General features: G+C 42.1%; 1 protein-coding gene across 10 annotated transcripts in view; it reads right to left on the bottom strand.

Moving 5' to 3' along the window:
- Positions 1-2337: 2337 nt before the first annotated feature.
- Positions 2338-13125, bottom strand: part of TJP1 (tight junction protein 1) — a 539980-nt gene continuing 529192 nt past the window's right edge. For all 10 annotated transcript variants that reach the window (XM_040342798.1, XM_040342801.1, XM_040342802.1 and 7 more), the window contains one exon: positions 2338-3930. In XM_040342798.1, coding sequence (XP_040198732.1) covers positions 3836-3930 — 95 coding nt within the window. In that variant the 3' untranslated portion in view covers positions 2338-3835. The remainder of the gene's footprint in view (positions 3931-13125) is intronic.

Genomic DNA, 13125 nt, shown 5'->3' with positions numbered 1-13125 from the left:
TTAAGAGTATTGACTGGCATATTCAAGGCTTTGGATATCTTTTTATATCCTTTCCCATCTTTATAAAGTTCCATTACCTGTTACGCAGAGCTAACAAACTCATTGACTATTTATACACAGACATGATTTGCAATTTGAAATTAACATTCATTTAAATTGCCATTTTAACCGTGTGTCACCTTGTGTGCCTGTACCAAGGCAAAACATTCCAGGGTATGTAAACTTTTGATTAGGGCCATTTGGGTGATTTAAAAAAGGAGCAAAAAACTATGTGATAATAAATATCTTCATATGATCACTATCCTTATTTTTTTTTTTGCATGACCAGTCATATCAATGCCATGATTTCTGCCAGGGTATGCAAATTTTTGAGCACGACTGCATACTTACACTATAACCATATAGGATCACATCTCCCAAGGACATTCTGGGTAAGAAATGCATGTTAAAAGTGCAAAATCTGGATAAAGTTGCAAACCTTTGTGTAAATGGACAGGATAATATACCATCAAGCACTTTCTGATACCTTGCATATTTACATGAAGATCTGCCTGATCTAGATAATTACCGACATTAGGAATCTAGGTAATAACTCATCAATTAGCAATTAATTTGCCTCCGATGTAGATCATTAGCTATACCTATGGCTTGTATATGACTGGACATTTTTCGTTTAAATGCGAAGTCCAGCTTGAGCTTGTTTGGCTCCGCTTTTCCTATGGGTCACAGGAGTGCAATTCGGTTTGCCCCCCTGTGACCCATTTTCAGCAGAGAGTGGTCTGAAGTCCGCTCTCTGCCGACGTCACAGATCGGTCCAGGCACCACGTCATCCCGACTATGGAAGTCTGGATCCACCAGATGCCTTCATGACTGATCCATTCTATGCATTACTGTAAAAAAAAAAAAAAAGGATTTTTGTACTCACCGTAAAATCCATTTCTCTGAGTTCATAGACGGACACAGTCTTCATTGACCTTAGGGTTATGCTTCTTCCTAGCATAACCCTAAGGTCAATGAAGGCTGTCCCCGTCTATGAACGAAAGAGAAAAAACTTTTGTGCTGCAGCTGCCCCCCCCCCCCAGCCTTTTTCCTACCTGAACCAGATCGTTCTAGCGACAAGCACAAGCCCAGCAGCTCCAGCTGCTGTCACGGTCCTTATTGGATAGATTGATAAAAGAAGGCATTGGCACCTGCTGCTGTCAATCAAATCTAGTGACACAGGAGCTTGGGGAGGGGCCGAGTCATGCTGTCTGTGTCAATGGACGCAGCAGCAGGACTCTGAAGCACGCCCACACGAGTGCCCCCATGGAAATTGGCTCTCCGTGGGGGAACTTGCCGAAGGGGAGCCAGGAGCGCCCTCGGGGAACCCCACAAAAGGAGGATCGGGGCCGCTTTGTGCAAAACCCTTGCACAGAGCAGGCAAGACATGTTTGTTATAATAACAAAAAAAAACACACAACACCTTTACAATCACTTTTAAGTGTTACTAAACCCAGGACCCTGTATTCACTATATGTGGTCTCCCACAGTACATGGAAATGCAATAATTATATTTACTAAAAACTGCTAAACACCTTTCCTCATCAGCAGTATATAGGAGTCTTGTGACTTCTATCAGTGTATGGTTAAAGCTAGTAGGAGGCGTTTTCATACTGCACTGGCTGTCCTGTGAGGATTGAGGACCCCTGTCTGGACAGTGCCGATTGGCCCTGTGCTGATCACATGCACTCTTCCAAGGGGAAAACAAAAAAAACCTCTAGCAATACACACAAAACTGAGCATGTGCAGACGGACTCCACCAATTGTTTTGGGAACAATGCGAGAAGCCTGAGGGTCAGAGAAGACAGGCTCAAACAGTCTTTTTACACAATGCAGACAGTTAACCCCTTAAGTTCCACAGTGCAGATACAGACCGATTTTACACTTTTGGGTTTAGCAACACTTCAATATACCGAGTCTGTTTACAGCCCTAGATTTCTTCACACCCCAAACCATGTGAAGAAAAATCACAGCACAGCCTAGCAGAACCTGAAAGTTGTTTAGAACAGAAGCCTAAAGCAGTGAATGGGAAGACTGTGGACCTGGTGGGGCCATTTATGCACTGCACTCATTTCCCACAGCCCACCTGCTTGATGTATTACACTAACATCATGCAAATGCAGTCAAAACAAACCACAGACTCAAGCAATATTTGATTTATTTTATTTTAAAACCAGTTTTATTTGTATATTTAGAAATGTGTAATTTTTTTTTTAATAACTGCAAAGAAAAAAAATAATAATCAGCCACACGTGAAGAACTAAATAGTTGATTAGGAGAATGCAGTGCTGTATCTTCTACTGAAACCGTGCGTATGTGCCATAATAAATTGTCTATTAGTAAAAAAATACATTTTAGGGCACATTATACAGAATCCTTATCACAAATTGCAGCAGGGATACTTTTTAAAGATAATAAACTAGAGAATTCTGAGGAGTTATGCTCAGCATTTATAAAGATAGCAATTTTTGTGCATTTCGCTTCAAAATGTTCTTGTGGTGAGTACTGTAGAAATGCGCTTTTATTGCTGCAGATGTTACAAAGTTCAAGGCTCAAAAAAGGTAAGAGTACAAAGGTATCCTTAAGAAACGTTCAGTTTTCTTTTTCTTTTTTCATTTTTTTACAAAAAAGTAAAGCTTAAAAAAGTTAAATTTACAAAAAGAAAAAACAAAAAAGAAAAACGAAACAAAAAAAATAAACAAAAACAAAAAAAGCAAAAAGTGGTATGCACGCATTTTATATACAGGCATTGTAACATCTTTGAGAATTTTCTTTTAAATGCATAGCAGAAAAAACATACAATTTCCTTCAGTATCTTCTGGGTTGACTGCAGAGGTTTAACTTCTTCCTTGCTAGTCCACCGCAAAATGAGTTCACAATAAAATCATATTTTCAGCAATCTTTCTTCATTATACATTACCCTATATAAGCGCAAAAAGCCATATGAACTTCATAGAACAGAGAATTAGGAAACAAAGACTATCATAACATGAGGGTAAGGCATCCCTGCTGGTTAAATGTGTGTAGTAAATGGTTAATTTACAGATCCATAGAAGCACCAGAACCAGTCAATCTTGTAAACCTTGTAGTTTTAATGGGGGGTCCACAGTTCATGTTTAGGCCCCTCTCAGCAATGGGGAGAAAAATAAATTATTTTGTTTTTATAATTTTTTTACTGAACTATGTGGTGGGCTGGGTATTAAGCACAATCATGGCATTTGGTATTTTAAATAAAGTATTAACATTCAAACTTTTTCTGCTGGAGAACACCTGACGGGAGTTTTAGCTATCTCCGCAGCAGAGTGAACAAAACTGATGACTGGTAGATCCTTCATACCCAACAACACGTCTTGGAGTTCTGGTGCAGATGCTAGATGATAAAAAGTAAAAGTGCTAGTCTTTGCTATCAAACTCAAAAAGAAAAAAAAAAACGCACGCAAGATCCTTCCGTGACATCGGGCGACCGGTTAAAGTATCATTCTGGGAACTGGCTTTTTTTTTTGTAGTGTTATCAGGATTGGTCCTTTGGAGACAAACTAAAGCAACTGAAAAAGGCATTTGTTATAAGAGACGCTAAAGGTGCGACATTGGTATGACCTTCATATGTCATGTCTGAGGCCCAGATTCTGACCATGGCTTTAAAGTCTACTCCGTAAAACGCAAGTTCAGGCAAAAATTCCTAGCACTAATGAGTCCCATTGTAATTTAGCGATCAAATAATACTCAATAGGATGTGTAAAGATAAATAGGTCCAAAGCAGGTTTCACATTTGTTTTCTGATCTTTACACTGTAGGCTTAGAAGTGATCTATCAATACAGAGACACAATTTGCTCCAACAAGATAGTTAGGATCACCAGGAAGTGATTTGTTCTGCCAGTGTTTGGGGTCACCTGTAGATATATTGGGAAAACAAAGGAGAGGTTAGTCTTTAATTATACATATCACATCATATCAACTTTCCTTACGCCATGATGTAAAAAAAAAATACATTTAAATAGCTTTGAGGATTTCTTTTTTTTTCAACACATGTACGGCTCTTTATATCTTTCTTCTGTTATTCTTGGTATATGGTAAAATTCAATCAGAAACATTAAAGCCAAGTAACGCATGCCTACAATTCAAATAATCTAATACTGCCCTCTATAGGCCATTTGTAAAAATGCAGTACAATACCTGGGGGAAGGAAAAAAAAAAAAAAAAAACATACTGTATTTGCTGGCGTATAAGACTACCTCTTACACTTAAAAAAAAAACTGGCCAAAAAGCAGGGGTCGTCTTATACAACAGGTCAGCTGCTTGGATGCCTGATGGATGTGCGGTAATACTGGATGTAGCTTTGGCTACATACAGTATATACCGCTTAGCCAATCCCGGTGAGCAATGTATTCAAATGAATACAGAGCCTGCTTGGATTGGAGTAACAACCTCTGTAAATCCGAGCAGGCTACATACAGTAGCCTGCTCGGATTGGATTTGAGAGTCAGAGAGGCGTGGGCTGATGTTACAGCCTCTGCCAATCCAAGCAGGCTTTGTATTCATTAATAGAATACATCACTCGCTGTGATTGGCTCCAGCAAGAAGGAAAAGAATATGGCTCCAGAAGGAAGAAATATGAAGCCTTGGAAGGGGGGCAGTCTTATACAGTGAGTACAGACAGGCAACAAAAAAAATGTAAAATTAGGGGGTCGTCTTATACGTCCGTTCGCCTTTTACACTGGAAAATACGGTAAGTACACTATTGATAGATGAAGTAAAATTAATAAATTTCCTTTTCCTATGCTTTACATAGGTTTCAAATTTGAAGACTACCATTTTACAACAAGCATGTATATTTACAGCACCTTAGACAGAAAAGACACAGTTATATGTTGCCATTTTTTGTTCAGTTGGTTGAATTTGAAGTGGGAATGCACTGGATGCCTTCAGCTGCCATTGTGCTTTTGCTGGGCGTCCTGTGCATTTAAAGTGGAGTTCCACCCCAAAATGACTCGTGACCCCGAGATGCCACATTTGGCATGTAATTTTTTTGGGGGGCCGGTATCTAGTTTTCACAGGTACCCAGCTCTCACTTCCTTTCCTGGCGCCGTGCGGAAGTTCACCTCTCCCCCTCCCTGCAATCTTCTGAGACACGTCACAGAAAATTGCCCGACCATTCATAACGAGCAGTGTGCGTCCGGCTGTGAAGACACGGCCGGGTGCCAATACTTGCAATGCTGGCACCGCAGAGAGGAGGGGGAGAGAAGCGAGGCTTCGGGCGGCTGCATTGCTGGATGGTGGGACAGGTGAGTGTCTGTTTCTTAAAAGTCAGCAGCTACACATTACTAAAAGGTGTTGCAAGTAAAGGGTTAAAGTGGTTTTAAAGCTTCAATGTTTTTTTTTTGTTTTTTTTACCTTAAAGCATTCTATGCATGAAGGAAGGAATAAATAAAAATAAAATAAAAAATCAAATTCTCATCCCCTCCCTTATACTTACCCGAGCCCCATCGCAATCCAGTGTGGTGTATGAGAGCTGCGGCTCTCCTGGCTTTGTCCCTCCTCCCTGGGCAGATCCATGGCAGCGGGAGCCATAGGCTGCCACTCCTGTCAATCAACTCCAGGGATGAGGGAGCGGGAGGTGTATCTGTGTGAATGGACAAAGCAGCGGGCCTTGGGAGCGAGTCCACATGAGTGACCCCCTCGGATTCAGCTTATTATTGGGGGAACCAGCAAGAGAGGAGGAGCCAGGGTGGCATCAGGGGACCCAGAAAAGAGGAGGATCAGGGCCACTCTTGCACAGAGCAGATAAGTATAGACATGTTTTGTTATTTTTAAAAACTTTTTTTTTTTATATATATATATCTTTTACTGTAAGTTTCCTTTTAGGCTAAAAAATGTGACCTGTGCTTGCATAGATTAAGACAGCTCTAATTAATAAAAAAAATTACAGAACAGACATCAATGATCTTAGAGCTCTAATTTCATTTGCAGTGAAAAAGAGTCCAAAAGATATGCAGTTGGTGACCCCGAATCTTTTAACACCAGATATCCTCCATTTTCTTGCAGGGAGAGAGGAGATTACGGATTTCATAACAAAAAGCATTTACAATGTTTCAGCGTATCATTTGACACTCCTGTCAATCGTTGACCAACAAACTTTATAGCACATTGGCTCACTGACTTTGACAGCAGCAGGAGCCAATGGCACATCGCTGTTGTCTCAGCCAATGAGGAAGGAGATTCTGGCCATCCAAGTCTCTTGTGCAACATCGCTGGATCCAGATGGGGCTCAGGTAAGTATCAGGGGGGCTGCTGCACACAGAAGGAGCTTCTGCTTTTACAACTACTTTAAGCTCCACTATAAATCAGCATACAAGCTGGTCAATAAAAATATGTATATCCGTTACATCCATACATGTGTCCTTTTATTATGGCACTAGAAATCTGATCACTTGGTGTTTTTGCTGCTTGAAATTGTTACCTTTCTGACTATGCTTCATGTTAGATCCATGTTAAAAGTGTTTGCAAAAGGTTCACATAAAAAAAAAAAAAAAACAGTTAAAAACTGCACAGAGCAGCCCCAATCCTTCTCTTCTCAGGTCCCCCACCAGTGCTCCTGGCCCACCCCCTGCTTTCTTCTCCCATAGCAAGCTGCTTGCTCTGGGGGCACTCGTGCATGCTCACTCTCGAGCCGACTATATGGTCTATGAGACACACAGAGCGTGACTTGTCCCCGCCCCCGTTCCTTCCTTATTGGCTGTGATTGATAGCAGTGGGAGCCAAGGTCTCAGACGAAGAGGCGGCAGGTAACCCAGGAGTGCTTCTGCTATTGTGCACATTGTTGGATGGGGCTCAGTTGAGTACAGGGGGGGGGGGGGCTGCAGGAGGAACTGCACACTGGTTTTTAACCTTCATGCAAAGAATGAAAACATGGTGCCAGCCTGCAGCCATCTCGCCAAGTGGCTGGCTATGGGGGCAGACACAGCCCAGGAGGAGTGGACAGCACTGGCGGAAGACTCCAAAAAAGGGAGGTTAGGTGCAGCTCTGTTAGGTGCAAACATTACACAGAGCAGACAAGTATGACATGTTTGTTAGTTTAATAAAAAAATATATATATATCTGCGGTGGCTCAATGCGATTGGCACTGCGCTGATAAGCCATTCACCTCTGCAGCTAGGGGTTCGGATCCCGCTCTCGGCTACATGTGAATTGAGTTTGGTGGTCTCAGCCCGGCTCCCGGTGGGTGTGCTATGCGAGGTAAGCCTGCGCTTAGTACGCCCACCCCCCTCCCACAAAAACCACCACACTTCCACGCACTCGAAATTGGGTTAACATGCACGCACTTTGACCACGCGGTCTCTAAAAAGAGAGGCGAAGAACTAACGGGGCTGGCTGAGCGGGCTAGATCCTCTCACTCCCATAAAGCGGAGCATGTAGGGCGGGCTGTGTGGGAGGACCCACTCACACACCCACCATTGCCACCCGGGGCATGGAGAAAGGTGGCAGATTGGGGGAGGCCTGCCTACTCCCAAGTCCGGCTCCTCTCTCGAGTACACGCACAAAATACACTTAAAAAAAAAAAAATATATATATATATATATATATATATATATATATATATATATATATATATATATATATATATATATATATATATATATATATATATATATATATATATATATATATATATATATATATATATATATATATATATATATACATACATACATACATACATACATACATACATACACACACACACACACTATATTATATATATACACACACACACACACACACACACACACACATATATATACATATACACATATATATATATATATACACACACACACACACACACACACATACACATGTATACATACATACACTTTACAACCGCTTTAATAAATGCACATTTTTTCCTTTTACAATATGGTGCATTTTTTTTTTTTTACAAAAAGGTAGAATATGCCTTTAACTCGTTTATATATACTCATTTAGATATATACATTTTGAATGGGGTAGAAACCCTAAAATGATGAATACTACTTAATTTCCTAAATTACCACTAGCTGTGCTTTATAAGAAAAAATACACGTTCCTGAATGCCAAGAAAGGCAACATGCCAAACAGTACAGATAGTAATGTTCAGCTACAATATCAGAAATCATTTCTGTATAACCAATGAGCAGCAAATTAAGTCCAATGCTGCAGTATAAACCACAAGTCCTTTGTAACAGAACACCGCCATCCAGTGGCCAGAATACCAAACATGAACCTGCTTTACTAATCTCTTCAAACATGAAGTTCAATCAAATAGGTGATCAATTGAGTAGTTTTATTTTTAATCATTAAAACATCTATCTGTGCAATACTGCTTTCAAAGTAATCGGTTCCAACTTCTTCATATCATGTCTTGACCTACTTTCGTGACTTCATCATGATTCATGAAATGGAGAAAGTGGTCCTTTTACTGCTGGAGAAGCGCGATGCTGTTTATAAAAACACTCCATAAAATGCAAATATGAGCAAATTATTTCTTACAGCAAGCTCACGCAGCAAAAAGTACTTGTGAAACTGCTCAGAAGTATAAGTGAAGTGCGGCACCCAGAATATGTAAGACATTTTATACAAGCTTTAGAATTCATGTTTGGCATATGAAAATTGCAGATGTGATTTTTTCCAACCAGAGACCACTGCAGACTAGATGGAGGGACGAATAACACTTCATGTGAATGATGCCGACAGATCAATACTCTTCAAGGTTTTCTTTTTATACATCTATACATTACGGTGTTAATAGTGCAGTGGTGAATTTTAGATGGGTTTTGTGTTTGTGCAATTTATTCAGATAGAAAAGTCCCTTTGCCGGTAGGTACACCAAGTACCATTTTATTTATTTTTTTAACTCAAGAGAAATTAATCACTAAAGAAGAGTGATCAAATAAAAAAAAAAAATATATAGCAGAATGCCAATTTAACCCCCTTGCCTACTGGGCACTTTCACCCCCTTCCCGCCCAGGCCAATTTTTAGCTTTCAGCGCTGTTGAATGACAATTTCGCGGTAATGCAACATTGTACCCAAATTAAATTTTTATAATTTTGTCAAACAAATGAGATATATATATATATATATATATATATATATATATATATATATATATATATATATATATATATATATATATATATATATATATATATATATATTAGGGTTGTCCCGATACCACTTTTTTAGAACTGAGTACAAGTACCGATACTTTTTTTCAAGTAGTCGCCGATACCGAATACCGATACTTTTTTTTAAATGTGTCCCCAAATGCAGCGATGTCCCCCCATGCAGCCATTGTCTCCCCCCATGCAGCCATTGTCACCCCCCATGCAGCCATTGTCTCCCCCCATCCAGCCATTGTCTCCCCCCATCCAGCCATTGTCTCCCCCCATCCAGCCATTGTCTCCCCCCATGCAGCCATTGTCTCCCCCCATGCAGCCATTGTCTCCCCCCATGCAGCCATTGTCTCCCCCCATGCAGCCATTGTCTCCCCCCATGCAGCCATTGTCTCCCCCCATGCAGCCATTGTCTCCCCCCATCCAGCGTCTCCCCCCATGTATCCAGCGTCTCCCCCCCATGTATCCAGCGTCTCCCCCCATCCAGCGTCTCCCCCCCATGTATCCAGCATCTCCCCCCATGTATCCAGCGTCTCCCCCCATGTATCCAGCGTCTCCCCCCATGTATCCAGCGTCTCCCCCCATGTATCCAGCGTCTCCCCCCATGTATCCAGCGTCTCCCCCCATGTATCCAGCGTCTCCCCCCCATGTATCCAGCGTCTCCCCCCCATGTATCCAGCGTCTCCCCCCCATGTATCCAGCGTCTCCCCCCCATGTATCCAGCGTCTCCCCCCCATGTATCCAGCGTCTCCCCCCCATGTATCCAGCGTCTCCCCCCCATGTATCCAGCGTCTCCCCCCCATGTATCCAGCGTCTCCCCCCCATGTATCCAGCGTCTCCCCCCCATGTATCCAGCGTCTCCCCCCCATGTATCCAGCGTCTCCCCCCCATGTATCCAGCGTCTCCCCCCCATGTATCCAGCGTCTCCCCCCCATGTATCCAGCGTCTCCCCCCCATGTATCCAGCGTCTCCCCCCCATGTATCCAGCGTCTCCCCCCCATGTATCCAGCGTCTCCCCCCCATGTATCCATGTCCCACTTACCTGCATCCTCGCTGCCGCCGACTGTGTCATACGCCGGGAACATTACAACTTTGAATCGCTGTAATGATTGGCGCTGCGTATAGACACTCCCCCTCGCTCGGGATTGGACAGTTCACCCGAGCGAGGGGGAGTGTCTATGCGCGGCGCCAATCATTACAGCTATTCAAAGCTGTAATGTTCCCGGCGTATGACACAGTCGGCGGCAGCGTGGATGCGGCGAATGGCGGCGACGGGGGAGGGGGGGGGAAGTATTCTATTTGGGTATCGGGGGTATTTGCGGGAGTACGAGTACTCCCGCAAATACTCGGAATCGGTCCGGATACCGATACTAGTATCGGGACAACCCTAATATATATATATATATATATATATATATATATATATATATATATATGTCAATGTACATTAAAAATGAAATGTACAGCTAGTTTTGAAAACGATTGGAACATCGCCCTCAAGTGGTGATTGCGATTAACTACATCATTTTGATTCCTGTCATTTGTTTATTAAAAGTCAGCAGCTACAAAAAAACTGTAGCTGCAGCCGTGTTCTCCACATGTCCACCCTCTGCAGTGCTGGCATCTCTCCAATGGGCACCCGGCTGTGACAGCTTGCAGCTTCACAGCCGGGTGCCCACTGCACATGTGCGAGAGGCACTGCGCTCTGTGACTGGTCCCAAAGTCTTCTAGAACCGGTCATGTGTCCCAGAAGACTTCAGGAAAGATAACTTTTGCTTCTGATCGCCTAAGGCAACCGGAACAAAAGTGGGAGCAGATACCTGTTCAATATCAGGTACCAGCTCCACCCCTCCTCCCCAAAAGCTCAGTTTCACAAACATATATATAGCTATCCATAGAATGCTCGCAAAGATCCAGCATTCTGCGCAGGGCAGTTAAGATGGTGGAAAAATAGGCAATTTCTAGAATTTTCATATTCAAACAAAATTTGTGTTTACAGTGACAGTCACACGTACAAAGTTTACTGATAATTATCATATATTCTTCCACTCTTAACAAAACCCTCCCCAATACCAATAAATTAAAAAGACAAGGTGCGGGGGGGGGGTTTAAAAAGGGCGCAGCAGCTTCCTAATCCGCCTTCAATCAAAACTTGCTTTTTTACTAGTAATGGCAGCGACCAGCGACTTACAGAGGGACTGCGATATTGCGACAGGCATTCGGACACTTTTTTGGGAAGCAGTAAAACAAATACAGTGATCAGTGCTAAAAATATGCACTGCACTGTCACTGTGTGGGAAAGGGTTAAACATCTAGGATGATTAAAAGGGTTAAATGTGTGCCTAGCCAGTGTTTATGCATACTGTATGTTGTGATTTTACTAGGGGAAGGAATTGATTTAATTCCCTGCTTTGAGGGGAAAGAAAATCTATTACTTCCCGCTGGCAGGACAGGACTCTGCCTTGTTTTTATAGGCAGAGAGCCCTGTCTTGTGAGTGTTCCGGACAATCAGTGGGTGCCGGCAGTAATCCAATGGCTGGCAACCGCTGATTGACATCTGCTGTGTAAAATCACAGCAAAGCCGCGTCACCAGCGGCACACACGCCCCCCTACCCAGAAGTGCCATATCACATACAGTACGGGTACGCAGGAGAGCCACCTTGTATATCTAAGTTAAAAGCAGCAGCACTTCCGGCAAGTGCACAGAAAATGTTTTATAGAAGTATATCACTAGATTTTATGAATATTAGATGAGTTCTCAGAGGACAAGGGAGCTGAAGTGAAATTTCACAGGCATTCTGGGAGAAATTACAATACAAGTCACTGATTGAAAACCTGTATGCTTATATAATAATGGTCTTAGATTGCGTCCAAAATAAGTTTACCACTCACAGCTGGGAAAAGATCTTATAATACATTTTTATTCTTAACTCAAGGAGAGTCATTTGTGTTTTATTGTAACAAACCTGAATGCTCTGTGTCCTGGACCTAATGGCCAACATCTGATTTCAGCACTGCTTTTTAAGTCTTTTTAAGTTACTGGAATTAGTTGGCTATGTTTTTGTAAATGGGGAAACAGGAATTTGTACATATACGTTAAATATCCATTAAAAGAGTATGGCATTAAAAAAAATAAAAAATAAATGAAAACAGAAAAACTCACCTAGGTGGATGCAGCATCTATCCGATGCTGCATTTGTCCCCGGCCGCCTCTAAGACCGATCACATAACTGATGATTGCTCAGTTCTCGGAGTTCACTGAGCAGACAGTGGTGACCGTCAGTCACAAGCTCTCTGCGCTGCCCCTCCAGCTATAACTGGAGCTCCGGAAGGGGCGATAGTGGCTGGCTCAGTCCCCCAGTGGTGCTTTCAGGTATGTAGGTGGATCTCAACAACAAAGAAAGACCGACTGAGTGATGTCAGCCAACAGAGGACCTTAGCCCGTTGTCGGCTGAACACAGGTAACAGGAGTAAAGAGCAAAGTGCACCAATGTGACCCATAGGAGGAGGAGTAGGGCCAAAGAGCTTTGGCTCCACTTCTCCCTTAACTATACAGATAACTGGTGCCATATACCAACATTTTTTTATTGTCTGCCCTAGAAAATAAGTAATGTTCAAATGATTTTAAAATTAAGCTTTAGAAATCTATTTTATCAACTGGTAAATTTCTATAAACCATCTATCTAAATTTCTTTAACTTATCTTAATTAGTATAATTAAAAAAAAAAAGAGAGAGAAACAACTAGCTAGAGAAATGTCTGGGATCTATATTGCATAATTCTAGTATAACACTGTGCAATATAAAACACCACACATTCAAAACACAAAATATGCGCAATACAGCCTTGGAATTAACCTCTAGGCAGATAGGAAAAAAACACAACTTAATGCAGATCTTTAACCACTTAAGCCCCGGACCAAAATGCAGGTAAAAG

This window comes from Rana temporaria, chromosome 3, assembly GCF_905171775.1.
Source record: "Rana temporaria chromosome 3, aRanTem1.1, whole genome shotgun sequence".
Taxonomy (NCBI): Eukaryota; Metazoa; Chordata; class Amphibia; order Anura; family Ranidae; genus Rana; species Rana temporaria.
This window is presented reverse-complemented; position numbering and strand designations above follow the sequence as displayed.